Genomic DNA, 14,536 nt, shown 5'->3' on the forward strand with positions numbered 1-14,536 from the left:
CCTCTTTTAAAAAAAAAACTCATAAATATTTTATAAAAGGAAGAAGCAAAGCTGGGCATTTCTGTACACACCTCACCCTGATCGTTTAGAACTCAGTCTCTTCCAACTGCTGTTGCTCTTTTCTTACAGAGGGTTAGGAGGGAGATGACGGTTACAGTTACATTCTTGTCCCCTTGATGAATGTGTATCTGCACACACAGCATGGCAAGGCAAATGATTATAACTGTATCAGCTTCACAAGCAACAAGATGGGGATTGCTAAGGACCAATTGCAGGACAAACTGTTATTGATTGCTCCGCAAATCAATAGGTCCCTGACGAATGCATTTCAAATTTTCCCATTAATATAGTAATATATCAAACTCCACCCCTCCTGCAGGCTTGTGATAAATCTCATGCATTTTCTAGTATATACTGTCAAAACAAAAGTGACATGAAATACACTTGGGTAAAACAATAAAATTTTAGGCAACAAAGCATATCAATCTATTGATATATAGTTTTATTAAGCTAATCAACATTTTCAACTTCTAAAGATCAAAAGATAATGGCTTTTGGGCCTCCCCACCCCTCCTGCAAACTATTATTTTATATTTTATAAATGGTATGTCTTTTAGGAAGTAATATACAATAAGGCTCTTGACTTATGATAAAGATCAAAAACAAGACTGATGCCCTTTGCAATGCTTTCAGTTTCTGGAGTCTCCGTTACTTACTTCAAGTTTCTCTCAGCTGCTCTGCCTTGGAAATAAATCCACTTAAACCAAGCTTCAGCACAAGTGGACCTGCCCTTCCTTCCCTTGGGTGTTCAGTTGTAAACTTGCAACATGACAGGATCTGGCAACAGGTCTCAGCAGTGTCAAATCTTCCAAGCAAGAGGAAGGTTGGATCGTGTGATGAGAGCAGCATATTGTTCTTCTGACTTTCAGAGCATGAAGAATAAAATGTGAAATGGAGGAAATCATATTCGACCTTCCCCAATCGAGTTAAGGGAGAAATAAAATGGAAAAATGGGGAGGGATCTGAAAATCCATGATGAGTGAATAAAAAATAGTAAAGACCTCATCTATTCTCACTTAAAAGTATGTTACCCAAGTGTTCTTATACCTTGCTCCCCATCTCTGGTTCTCAGAGAAGGGCGATTTATAAGACAAAACATTACATCATCTAGAATAACTTATAAGCAACGCCATTGCCTAAAAAGCTACATTACCTCTGGAAGTTTATTATAGTATCTTTAGTTCTTATTGCATATGTTGTTACATGCCTGTTACAAGCCGGAATTTTCTATCGTATGCTCAATTTAGCAGAAGTCACATCTATTGCTTTTCTCTTGAAAATCAGCACATGCAATGCAATATTTGGTGTGCAGAGTTATTGTTTCAAAAAGTGAAAAACTACTTGGGTGTAAGTGAGGAGAGAACATGATCTTTATTGGCTTATGCAAAATTTAATTTTGGTTTTATGCAGACTTTGCATAGTTCATGATTATCTTCTAATGAAAAAGCTAGTCTTGTTGTCAGTGACCTTGAAGAAGATCAGGTGATGGTAGCAAACAAAAAAATCTGAAGAAGAGGCATAACTTTTAAAGTAGAAATGTCAGCAAGAACTGCCTGAAACGAGAAACAAAAGGGATTATTAATAGCAAAGTGACAAACAGGAACTAAGGAGCCACAGAAACGCCACAATAGTTTGGAGTCAACATATACTCTAAAAATCTTCAGCTGTGTCTTCCATCTTTTTACCATCCCCTTCTCACTGCTGATAGTTTAGTGGTAGTACATGTGCAAAAGGCCACAACGTGCAGCAGAAAATAACCCAGACTTCAGCCTTGGGCCTTCTTCAAATACACAAGGTAGCATCAGTTTATAACAGGTCTAACATTTCAACTTGCTTCTATAAATAAGCGTACATTATGAGTCCTAGTCTTGTTATTTTAGTGTAAGAAGCAACTGACTTCAGGAAATCATTCTCAACTGGAACTAATGTTTATTCAGTTGCAAGAGGCATAAACATCCTCTTCCCTTTAAACAAAGACCACAGGCAGCTATTTTAAGAATAAAATGGACATTTCAATGAGAGAGAACAAGACCAAAAAGAGTAATATGGTAAGCTCTATTTAATTGAGCCATATTTCAGGTATATATTATACCAATGAATAAATTAGCAATAAATAATTAGCTTGCAGTTTAGAATAATCAAAGAGGCCGATGAGCCGTTAGTGCATCATCCAATAACATGCTCTTTAGCTCCCACAACTAGCTTTTTTATTGTTGTTCCATAAGCATAATTCATGCATGTGACTTACCAGAAAATGTACATGAGCCTCAATAATTGCTATTAAAACTACTAGCTATCTAACTTCTTATCATTGCATAATGGTTCCTGTACCTTATTTATGAGCCCTTGATAAAAAGGTTGTGTTTAAGTGATTAGTGAAATGTTAATGTTAAATATTAATTCCCTGCAAACCTACAGGTTCTACCCAAATTAAAACATTCAGCTGTAATAACGTGCGTCCTATGCATTAGGCACTAAAGTGACAGTCTGGAAACCTCTCAGAAACTATTTTCATCTCCCTCCCAGGGAAACTTATGCTTACTTCAGCTGCAGCCAGTGATGTCACCTCCATCAGGTTCACTGCTCGGAAAGCAAACACAGCAGCTGCCAGGACTGGAAAAGAATGCACACTATGTCAACTGCTGGCCTACTCAGCAGCCCTGCACACAGTCACTACAAGGGCCTCAGAAAGAGTACGCTGTACGATGCCACCCCACATTCCGAGTTACAGGCTGTGATCAGCAGAAGTTGGTATTCCAGAGAACAATGCCTGGTGGATAAGCAAACGGAATCTGAAGGTTTTGGGAAAAAGAAAATTCAGCGGTTTAATCAAAATTATCTTTAGAAATGGTTCTTTCATAGCTAAAATGAAAATGAAAATGTTGAGAGGTTTCCAGTGGCATGAAGGTCTGCTGACTGTCTTTAAATTAAGGTTCTTTTTGATACAAGTGTTTCTCACTAAAAAAATGCAGAGGCTTCTGAAAATTACACAGAGACCACACTTTAAAATAGATATGCTTCATATGTACCAAGATGTCCTGAAAGAAACATGGCAATAGGACCTCTTATAAAAATACACTTTATGCCATTCTGTTCTATTTATACTGTTGTACCTCACAGTGACTCTAAGACAGGGTGCCACGAATGGATACATCACTGGACAGGGCTGAGAAGGGACCAATCTCAATGGTGGTAACAGGAAAAAGCTGAAATTTTGTCAAAAAGACTACTGTAGAATATTTTGAAGGTTAATAACACATATCCAGCAGGAACTAATGTTTGGATTATGGTTTCCACTCAACATACGAAAAAAGTAATGCCAGAACGCAATATTTAGCTTAATAAATAGACTGCCATAAACACCTCCTTGTGAGGGAGTGAGTCAAAAAACAGAGGGACCTGAGTGAGAGGCAGGTGTTCTTCAGAGACGGCACTGCCTGGGATAACTCCTGACTCCCCAGTGCTCCCTTTCCTCCATCACCAGTGATAACACATTCCCCACCCAACAAGCAGTTGAAATTGAGAAAACAAATGATTAAAACAAATGATTAAAACAAATGATTAAAATGATTAAGTAGTTGAAATTGAGAAAACAAATGATTAAAAATTATTCAGAATTGCTTAGAAGAATGGCTCTCGATTTACTGCATAGCTAAGGCAAACACACACTTTTTATTTTAAGAATAATAATAGTAATAGTGCTAATGCTAAGATTATTAGCACAATCTTACTAAATTAGCAACTGTGGCACAGTGAGTCAGGTGGAACATTCAAACAGGTGGCAAATAGCCAACCCCCAACCCCAGCTCTGGCATCTAGGCATCTAACCACCATGTGATGACTCCTTTGAAGGGGAAGGTAAGCATTAGTGGCTCATCCCTGCCGTCAATCTCTGTGTGCCTTCTGAAGCAACAACAGCCGAGCTGTCCATCAGAATGGTTTTCTGGGGCTGAGCTGAGGCATGCTGAATAGGTGATTGTGCCTATGGAGCAAAAGTTAGGAAGCGGGGCTCTTCCTTTCTGTAGAGGAAGGCAGCTTGTAACCAGCGAGTGCAAGCACAAGGCACTTTTCTAAAGGACCAGAGAGTTTGGATGGTCTGGGGCAAAAGCAACAGAAACTGTTAAAGAAGAAAACTCTGGAGGAAAAAAATAGATGGTAGGCAGTGTTTTAACAAAATCTACAAAGTCAATAATCTGGGTTTGTTCAGCTTGTAACAAAGGCTGTCTGGGGCAAAGAATTTACTCTTTGGTTGACAAGCAGTAACTCAAGTATTTTCAAGCCATTGCACGTAGTTATGTTTAGAAGAGTATCAAGCAAACAATTCCTGTGGACCACCAATGCTTTTCAGCTTCCCAATACCTGGAACCATATTTTGTACAATGGAGACATTTTAGAACCTAAGGACTACAAACCCTATTTCCTTTTTTTTTGTACAATTGAAAGAGTTGCCAAAAGTAGGATGGCCAAATTTTATCTTGTGGCAGGAAAGAGTTTCAGGTAGCAGGAAGCTGATTTCCCAAAGGTAGAATGGGCAGTGGGAGGGGAAGGAGCAGTGCACTAATTGACCTCAGCATCCAAAACATCCCGAAGGTCTGTGTGCTCACAGCCCTTATTTATCTTGGTGTCACATCACAGAAGTTCCTTTCTGATGCTTCATGTTTGGTTTGCCCAACCCTCCCATAGAATAGGTTTGTTCGCCCAAGACAAAAGGTCTGAATTTTGGGTTATTTTCAACTGAAATCACACTTCAGATAAAATGTAAAAACTCTGATATATTTTTGGTCTTCTCACCTGTTCTCAGTACTTTAAGCTGAAGCAGCTCTATCATGAACATGAAGGTTATGAAGATACCTTTACTTTATATTATTCCTCAAAAGACTCCAATTCACGGTGAAAGCCAGTGATATTTATTCAGATAGTTTTGACAATATTTCACTTGATCAAAAAAGTTGGTACCAAAGTATTCATTACCACAATACATGAAACAATCAAATCTCGTAGCTATACATCTTCATGAAATGACCACATGGCTTTTATATGAATTTCATGGTAGGGAAGCTGCCTTTAATCTAGCTCCAGCTCTAGATGTTGTAGAATTCTTCCCTGTTGATTCTTAGGAAGCATTCAGGGAGCAGGTGCTCACAGCAGGGTGTACGTCACTTTTACCTGTCAGTAACTCTGTCCCAAGTGGCAACATTGCAGCCTTATAGCACACATAGTGTTCAACATGCACTCATTTCTGCTTTCTTTTAGCTTGGTTAGAGGCACAGAATGAGACAAGTCTGAAAGGTACTACAATTCAACATTTCTTTCAACTATAAAGCCTCTTGATTCTTCAGTTGACAGCAAGCCCATTTTATTTTTTATTCCACTCTTTAATGTGCTCTTCTGTCTTCTTCAAATGATACCCAATGGTATTTAAACTACTCTGCAAAATTTCTGGAATTCCCAAGGGAGAGTTAATTAGATAGAAAGTCTAAACTCCTGTCACTTGAAAAACAGTAGCAGACAACAAAGCTACTTAACCTGAAAAACAGAAGATTTGGGGAAGAGGCAGCTTGGGAGTAGAAAAAGCTTGACACATTTTTAACAATATCAACCAGAAATGAAATAAGCTTCATAGTAAGGTTAGGACTATTCAACGCTGAAGCATTCAAATACGGGATGAACACTTCTTGTCAGAAATGTTTTCAAAAGTTGCAATGGTGGGTGTTTGGCACCAGAAATTAAGATACCACTTAGGGTGGCTGCAGCCCGTATCAGAGTGCTTGAGTTCCATTCCTGGATTTGTCCTTGACTGTAGCTTCCTGCTCATTTGTACCTGGCAGTCAGCAGGTGATGGCTCAAAAGGCTGGCTCTCACTACCCACTCAGCTCCTGGCTCTCAGCTTTGTCCTGGTCCAGCCCTGGCCACTGGGGAAATTAAGGGAAGTGAACCAGCAGATGGGAGCTCTGTCTCTCTGCCTCTCAAGGAAATACAAATCAATAAAAGAGGGTGGAGTAGGTGTTTGAGATTGCCAGGAAATTGAAATAATAGCTATGGGTGTTTACAATAATATGTGGAGAGTAGAACATTTGGCAGTGTTTTCTTACTGTAAATTGACAGGGTTATGAAATCACCTCTTTGAGGAAAATAAAATAAAAAAAATAAATATCACCTCTTTGTGGAAATAATGCTTAATTGAGAAAGACTACAGTTTGGGGATTCCCCAGTTATCCTAGTAACACATTCTCTCTTTTTTAAAATATTTATTTTTTTTATTGGAGTGTCAGATATACAGAGAGGAGGAGGGAAAGAGAGGAAGGTCTTCCGTCCAACGGTTCACTCCCCAAGCGGCCACAATGACCACAGCTGAGCTGATCCAAAGCCAGCAGCCAGGAAGTGCACTGAGGGTGCAGGGTCCCAAGGCTTCGGGCCGTCCTCTACTGCTTTCCCGGGCCACAAGCAGGGAGCTGGGAGTGAGGCAGAGTAGCCAGGACACAAACCGGCACCCATGTGGGATCCTGATGCATGAAAGGTGAGGACTTTTGCTGCCTGGCTACAGTGCTGGGCCCATAACATACTCTTGAATTCTGAGATGTCTACAAAAATTAGGTGGCATTTCCAAAGGGAAAATTAAATAATAAAGTCCTGTGAAGCCCAGTTATTTTGGGGGTAATAAAAGATATCACTGACTGATGTTTTTAAAAACTCCCAGTATCTTTCCTCTCAATCTGAGTTTAAAAAATATTTAGCTCTTTTATTTGGAAGGCAGAGAGACAGAGTCTCATCTGCTGGTTTACCTCACAAAAGCCCACAATGGTTAGGGCTGAGCCAGGTGGAAGCCAAGAGTGTGGAACTCAATTCCAACTTCTTCCCCAGATGGAAAGCGACCACGGCACTTCAGCCATCACCTGCACATCAGCAGGAGACGAGGGTCAGAAGCGGAATGAGGACACAAGGCCAAACAGTCCCATAGGCGATGCAGCTGTGCTGTGATAAATGTAACCATTCCTATTGTGTATACGGGAAGCAAAATAATATCATTAATAAGAAATAGGTTCCCTTTGTCTTATCATACAGTTGCTTTTGGTGTGTATCTGTTGTAAGAACTGTCTAACTATTAAATGACAGGTGAATCTGTGGCTTCCTGAAAAAGAGAGGATGTATTTTCTTTAGCCTGAGAAAATACTTCAGAGCAGAAACCACAGGGTCTTCTGGCCACCCAGCAGCCACTTGGCCTCATGTCTCAACCCTCTGATCTTTGCACACCAGAAATGGACCCCATTTGTTTCTGTGCCACTGGCGGCTCCTCTACCTGCACTGGCAATGGCAAATTCAGAGAGCAAATGCACCTGCTGCAAGTGAGGCTACTGTAAATGATGCCAGCAGAGCTCTGCTCCTTGACGGGAACCACGGCTCATTGCTGCTTCTTCCATGAAATATGAAATGAAATGAAAAAGAGCGGGGAGGGGAAAAACACAACTCCAGGGCAGAAGTCAGAAAGTTTAGCAAAAACGAAAACGTTTTTAAAGAAAAATCTCTTTATTTATTTATTTGGAAGGCAAAGAGACAGAGAAAGACAGAGGCAGAGACAAAGACGTTCTATTTGCTGGCTCATTCTACAAATGTCTGTACCAGGTAGGGCAGAGCTGCGCTAGGCCAGGCTGAAGCCGGGATCAGGAAACTCACTCCAGGTATTCCACACGGGGGAGCAGAGATTCAAGGACTAGAGTAATCACCAGCCGCCTCCCAGAGTGCACACCGGCTGGACGCTGGAATGAGCGGAGCCATGTTTTGAATAAATTCACTCCGATCACATCAAATACTACAGCTGCAATAGGCAAAGAACAAATGGCAACAAGCTGTGGAAAGCCACACTTTGCTGCAGATTTCCCAGGATGCTGGATACAGCAGCTGTGGCTGGAGAGACTGGGAAGGGGACAGTGGGAAGGGAAGGTAACTTGAGGGGCGGGGAATGGGAAGGGAAAACGACTTTCCAGGGAACCAAGAAGAAGGGCTAGGGATGCCCGGTTGAGCTTAGGAAAAAGTGTCACATTGTGCAGCCTTAATGCTTATTTCCAAGTCTGATAAATCTATCAAACATTAACAAATTAAAAATGAGAAAGTGTACTCCTGTTTCTGTTCATAAAGAAAAAAAAAAGGTGATGACTGTAGATTCAAACTGCAGATGGTCATTTTAGGGAAGAGAAGGATCTTGCTTCAGAGAGGGCATGTAATTTACAAAGAAGTAATCGAGCCTTACCAGCAAGAATTTCCAAAGAGTTATATCCTAAGATTCTGTCCCACAAAAGCAAAAGTTGATCTGTAGCTAAATATCCAGAGAAGGCACGGGCCATCCATTTAAATGATATGCGAAGTCTGCAAGCAAAGAAAAATGAAGATTAATTACACCACTAGATTTTTCTTATCAGAAAGGCAATATCAGAAGAATCTAACTACTGTGCTTTGAGAACCTTGGAAGCCACTAAGGCATTTAAAACTCAAGCATTTCCCCCAACACTAAAAAAGCACGGCAGTGAGAAACTATGAGTCCTTAAAATGGTCCAAAAGTATGAAGCAGAAGTACATATGATCACTGCTGAGCTTTGCTCTTTATAAAACTCCTTTCTATATCATGCTTAAGATTTATTGGTTTGTTTGAAAGGTAAAGTGATCAATAGATAGACAGATGGATGGATAGATAGATAGATACATAGAAAGATAGAATCTCCCATCTGCTGGTTCACTTCCCAAGTGGTTACAAAGGCTGGGATTGAGCGAGGCTAAAGCCAAGAGGCTGGGCCTCCATCTGGGCCTCCTGAGTGAGTGGCAGGGCCTGAGCACGCCAGGTACATTGAACAGGAGCTGAATCAGAAACAGAGCCTCTGGACACAAATGTGAGCTCTGATCCCAGGATGCCACTGTCAGGAGTGGTGCCTCTATCAGCTGCACCGCAGCGCTCTCATCTCCATTGGGTCTTTCGGAACATACATTGATTAGCCAGCAACGAGCTCATCTCCTAACGTTTGTAACAGTGTCAGGTAAGGCACGATAACCTGTAATTTGAATCTTAATCACTTCTATAATTTCATATTTTCAATTCTTATATTCCTATGTGTCAAAAACTGTTACATAGAATGAATAAAATAAAATAGTAAAATGAACAAAGACAAATCGTTTTAAGCTGTTAGATACATTAGGGATGGACATCTGACCTAAAATCAATTCATCATTTTAATAAGGAACATATCAGAACTATGACAGATCAACCACGAAATTCAGTTTAATTTCATTTTGCTGAAAACAAAAGTTTCTAAGATATATGAGATTCCACTATTAATAATTTGCTTATATTCTAACAGCAATTTTTAAAAAGATTTATTTTTATTGGAAAGTCAGATATATGGAAAGGAGAAGAGACACAGAGGAAGATCTTCTATCCACTGGTTCATTCTCCAAGTGGCCACAATGGCTGGAGCCTCGCCAATCCGAAGCCAGGAGCCAGGAGCTTCTTCTGGGTCTCCCACGTGGGTGCAGGATCTCAAGGCTTTGGGCCATCCTCGACTGCTCTCCCAGGCCACAAGTTGGGCCTGGATGGGCAGTGGAGCAGCTGGGACATGAACCAATACCTATTTGGGATCCTGGCACATGCAAGGCAAGGATTTAGCTACTGGGCCATGGCACCTAGCACTCTTATTACACGTTATCGCTAAAATCAGGAAGTGAGCTTTGGGGTTTTGATATCTTGACAACTAGCTTTCCACATGTCTGTGTTATCTATAAGCATCTACAAATGACATGACTGACTTTGAGAGGTGCTAGCCAAATCCTGTGATGGAAACATTATAACTTCATGTCAATGAATGCCATTGCTATTCTGGTAAAAGAGAAAAAGGGATTCAAAATTGTCCTTAGTGTCGTTGTACCAATTTTCTAAGACTGAAAAAGATTCCCGAGTTTCAGAAATTTCTCAGTATTTGATAATTATTGTTCTAATGTAAAAAGGTACATTTAAGCCATAGTACCGATACAAGAAAGACACAGAGAGAGAGAGAAACAGAGAGAGAGAGGGTGAAATCTTCTGTCACCTGATTTACCCCCCAAATAACAGCAACAGCCAGGGCTGAGACAGGCTTTAGCAAGGAGCCAGAAACTCCATCCTGATCTCCCAAATAGGGGGCAAGGGCACAAGTGCTTGGTCCTTCTTCCACTACTTTGCCAGATATGTTAGCTGAGGGCTGGAATTACAGGCACAGAAGCCAGCATGCAAACCAATGCTTTGATATGTTGATACGAGATACATACAAACTGTGCCTTAAACCCAGCACACCTCAGTGTCTGCCCTGGAGGTTTTTCATCTGATTTTTTTAAGATATAAAATTAGCTTTAATGCTTCTTGAGTTTGCTTTGGAAACCTGTGCATATCTAAATTTGACATAAAGTTATTCATAATAATTCTTAATTAATGAGTACCTCTTACTGCTGAGATTAGTATTTGTATTATCACCCTTTTTCTTGGTATTTCTGGCTAAAGACTTACCAATTTCCTTCATCTATAGAAAGAACTGCTTTCAGTTCTAGTGAGTTTTTTTTCTATTTTACAAAAGCCTTTAAAAATGATATTTACCTTAAAATCAGAATTTCTACACTTCCTCCTAAAGAAGAATTTGAATGCTTACTGTCATTGAAATAAATTTATTCCTTATTGATTAAAATGTATAAAAAGGCTAGAAAAATTAAGAATTCATTTCCAGCAACAAACTGAATGTCTTCATCCTTTATATTTTAATGCTCATTTCACAATAACAAGCAAGTCAATTTACAATAAGCTTATGAAAAGTTCTTGTGTTCATTATAAAATATATATGTCACATTCTTATTTTCCAATGTTAATTATTAACAGAATTCTGGCATTTAGTGGCCTCAAAGGAAAGACCATCAGTTCAGTTTTTTTCTTTTTGATGGACAATATGAAGTATTTTTTCTAAGTGGCATTTCTGAGATGTCTGACATTCCATGATGCTTACAGAAAGGAGGTACCTGTCTTCCTGTCTTTAGCTCTATAATCATGCCATCTTGAAATAAGTTCACGAGGTAGGAAATCTGACTTTTAAAATGAAGAAACAGAATCATCTTGATTTAAGGATAAAGAAATTGAGACATAGATGAATTATATAACTTTGCCAAGATTACGCAGCATAACTGAAAGGAAATTTGAATCTAGGTTAAATTTCCACCCACTCCATCATCCATCTGCTGTGGATTCCATTCTGGTAAGAGATGTACTACATTCTTACATTTCCTATGAACACCTTTAGCAGCTTCACAGAGCTCATGCTTTTTTCAAAAAGGCCTTTCTTCACAGAGTAAAACAGTTTCTCCAAGAAGACAGGAATACAATGCTGATAAAACATTCAGAGATTTCTGTTGCTTTAGATTTTTTTTTTTTATTAAAGAGAGAACCAGTAATCTAGAAGTCCAGAACTGCTCCACATATTCATCTATAGCTCACTCTGAGATCAAGTAACAAAATTCAAACTTTTAGAAGGAGAAATCACAGAATACAGAATGGGTAGACAGCCAATCTGGCTTCCTTTGACAAGAGATAGCCAACTTTAACCTATGTAGCTTTCATAGGTTGTTCTCTGGTAAATTCAGCCTACAAAGTATTATCACATTTCTCTGGAAAGTATTTATTTCCCTTAAATTTGGACAAAACATTTCATTATGAATAGTGATTAACTCGTTTTGGCGATGCTTGTGCTAGCCATGAAATCGTAGTGTATAAGACTTTATTATGCTTTTAGTATGCCCTTACAACTTACTTATTCATAATTATCATTTTATTGATGAAATAGCATAATTTCTCTAAAGCAATACTGAATCTTTGCAAGTGCTCTAAATGCTGAGAAAATAGCTTTCTGACAGGAAATTATCCTGCAATAAAGGGAGAAAAATACTCACGGTTGAGCCCCAATTTCTCGTAAATGATAGAAGAGCTGAGGGAGGTAAGTTTGAAGCAGACTTTCAAACAGCAAACAGAGCGACACAATACCCTGGGGACAACAGTAAATCAGAAGAGAAATAGAAATTACAATAGTTAAAGTTTTTATTATGTCAACAAATGAAGCAAACAGAGTATGACAGATGGCATCCACATAAACACCCTTTACATTAAGAGCTGATAGGAGATGCATGAGTGAAACGCACAGACTGTATTGAAAGATGATGTTTCTCCCTCGTGAACCGCCACACTCAAGGCAGGCGACGGTCTTCCGTAACACAACATGCACCCAACTCCACCGCCGCCCCCCCACATGCAGTACTTGGGGAGTCTGAACGAAATATCACTTTGCAGATTTTCTGTCACTTTGCAAACTGTATATTTGTGAATATCACTTGGGCCCAGTGCAATTAGACTTTTTTCCGGTTGCGTCCCAGCGTCTAGGCACTGCCCTGGTGTTACAGCTGTCCTCTTACTCTTTCCCTCTATTTATCTTTTCCCCTTCAGCCTCACCCACTGGGGAAATATTTCTTGTTTTTCTCAAACTTTCTTTGAAGTCCACCCCCAGGAAAAGATGGCTGACGGCATGATATGTGCATCAGGAAGGAGCAGCAAGACATTTTTTCTTCTTCTTCTTTTTTAAATTGAAATCTACTTCTTTAAAAGGACATTATTTGTAAACTACAAGAAGTAACCGGTTTAAGCAGACGGTTTCTCCAGCGCATTGTTATGTGACTACTCTGAATGAAGTCCCTCTTGCAGCTCAGCAATCCTGGGTGGGATTGGGGGGGTCGATCTTAAGTTTTAATCCACTTTTTGAGTTGTTGAAGAAAAAACACTGTCATGGTTTCAAACAGTTCAGTGTGGCTGCAAGCCGCAAGAGGAGATGACCACTTACAAGTCCTGATTCAATTGTGCAAAGAAAGTGCAGAGGAGTTCTGGGCCAATGAGTTATCTGAAAAGGACATCTCAGGGCAGGCTTGGAGACAGAGAAGAACTATCCAGAACTGCCTCGTGCCAGCTTCTAGCTCACTGTATCAGGAGAACATCTGGTGTGTTCTTCCTTTTTTTTTTTTTTTTAAAGATTTATTTGCTTTTATTGGAAAGGCAGATATACAGAAAGGAGGCAAGTCAGCGAGGAAGATCTTCTGTCTGCTAATTCACTCACCAAGCGGCAGCAATGGTCGGAGCTGAGATGATCTGAAACCAGGTCCCTGGAGCCTCTTCAGGGTCTCCCACATGGGTACCAGGTCACAAGGCTTTGGGCTGTCCTCGACTGCTTTCCCAGGCCACAAGCTGCGAGCTGGGTGGAAAGCAGGGCTGCCGAGATTAGAACTGGCACCCATATGGGATCTCGGTGCATGTAAGGAGAGGACTTTTTAGCTACTAGGCTACTGTGCCGGGCCCCCCACCTGGTATGCTCTTAAAAACGTAGATATATAAAATGGTACCGAATATTAAATTCAAAAGTCTGAAATCTGTTCCCAGGGATAAGATAGTAGAATGCAGAAGGATTAATATTATTGCTAACATTTCAGATTATTTTAGGTTAAACATTAATGTAAGACAAGAATTCTTGGAGAGAGAAGAAACTCAAAATAATTCCTGGTGCTTTATTTAATCTGTAACATTCTGGAAATGTTAGTTCTAGCTTTCACTAGGAACTAACTAGAACTGAAGACTAGGGTAGGTGGGATAGGAATGCATAGGATTACACTGGGGTGGGGGAATAAAGAACAGCTATTAAATTTAGTAGCAGTAGCATGGTCTTCTCTTTTGAAAAATCTGGTAGCCAAGACATACATTTCCACTGAATGTGCCTCCTAGAGAGCTAGTCAGGTTAACCAGAAGTGGACCAAAGCATGTTCAAAGTACAACTGAAAGAAACTGCCTTTACTCAGGCTTATGGAAAAATGAAAAAAAATATATGATAGGGCCCGGCGCGCATGGCCTAGCGGCTAAAGTCCTCGCCTTGAACGCCCCGGGATCCCATATGGGCGCCAGTTCCAATCCTGGCAGCTCCACTTCCCATCCAGCTCCCTGCTTGTGGCCTGGGAAAGCAGTCGAGGACAGTCCAAAGCTTTGGGACCCTGCACCCGCGTGGGAGACCTGGAAGAGGTTCCTGGCTCCCGGCATCGGATCAGCGCAGCACCAGCCGTTGTGGCTCACTTGGGGAGTGAATCATCGGACGGAAGATCTTCCTCTCTATCTCTCCTCCTCTCTGTATATCTGACTTTGTAATAAAAATAAATCTTAACAAAAATATATGATAAGGGAACAGCCAAAATAAAACAAATAAAATGTTCAACCTGTTTTTCCTTGATTCTTATATTGAAGAACTTTATATTGAATAAATGCAAAAGGCACTGATAATTAGCCAAACAAAAAACTGAAAAGCAACTGACAAATAAATGTTTGATTGTCACTAACAGAGATGGTGATGATCACAACTATAGCATCAATAACATCAATAACAAGGCCTTTCTTCTT

General features: G+C 40.1%; 1 protein-coding gene across 1 annotated transcript in view; it reads right to left on the bottom strand.

Annotated features, from left to right (window-relative positions):
* Positions 1 to 1,197: 1,197 nt before the first annotated feature.
* The window catches only part of TBC1D19 (TBC1 domain family member 19), a 97,950-nt gene continuing 84,611 nt past the window's right edge, over positions 1,198 to 14,536 (bottom strand). Inside the window, exons 18-21 of the mRNA XM_058670242.1 lie at positions 12,007 to 12,098; positions 8,306 to 8,421; positions 2,603 to 2,673; positions 1,198 to 1,613 (exon numbers count right to left, since the gene is read on the bottom strand). Coding sequence (XP_058526225.1) covers positions 1,539 to 1,613; positions 2,603 to 2,673; positions 8,306 to 8,421; positions 12,007 to 12,098 — 354 coding nt within the window. The 3' untranslated portion in view covers positions 1,198 to 1,538. The remainder of the gene's footprint in view (positions 1,614 to 2,602; positions 2,674 to 8,305; positions 8,422 to 12,006; positions 12,099 to 14,536) is intronic.

This window comes from Ochotona princeps, chromosome 11 (genome assembly GCF_030435755.1).
Source record: "Ochotona princeps isolate mOchPri1 chromosome 11, mOchPri1.hap1, whole genome shotgun sequence".
Lineage (NCBI taxonomy): Eukaryota > Metazoa > Chordata > Mammalia > Lagomorpha > Ochotonidae > Ochotona > Ochotona princeps.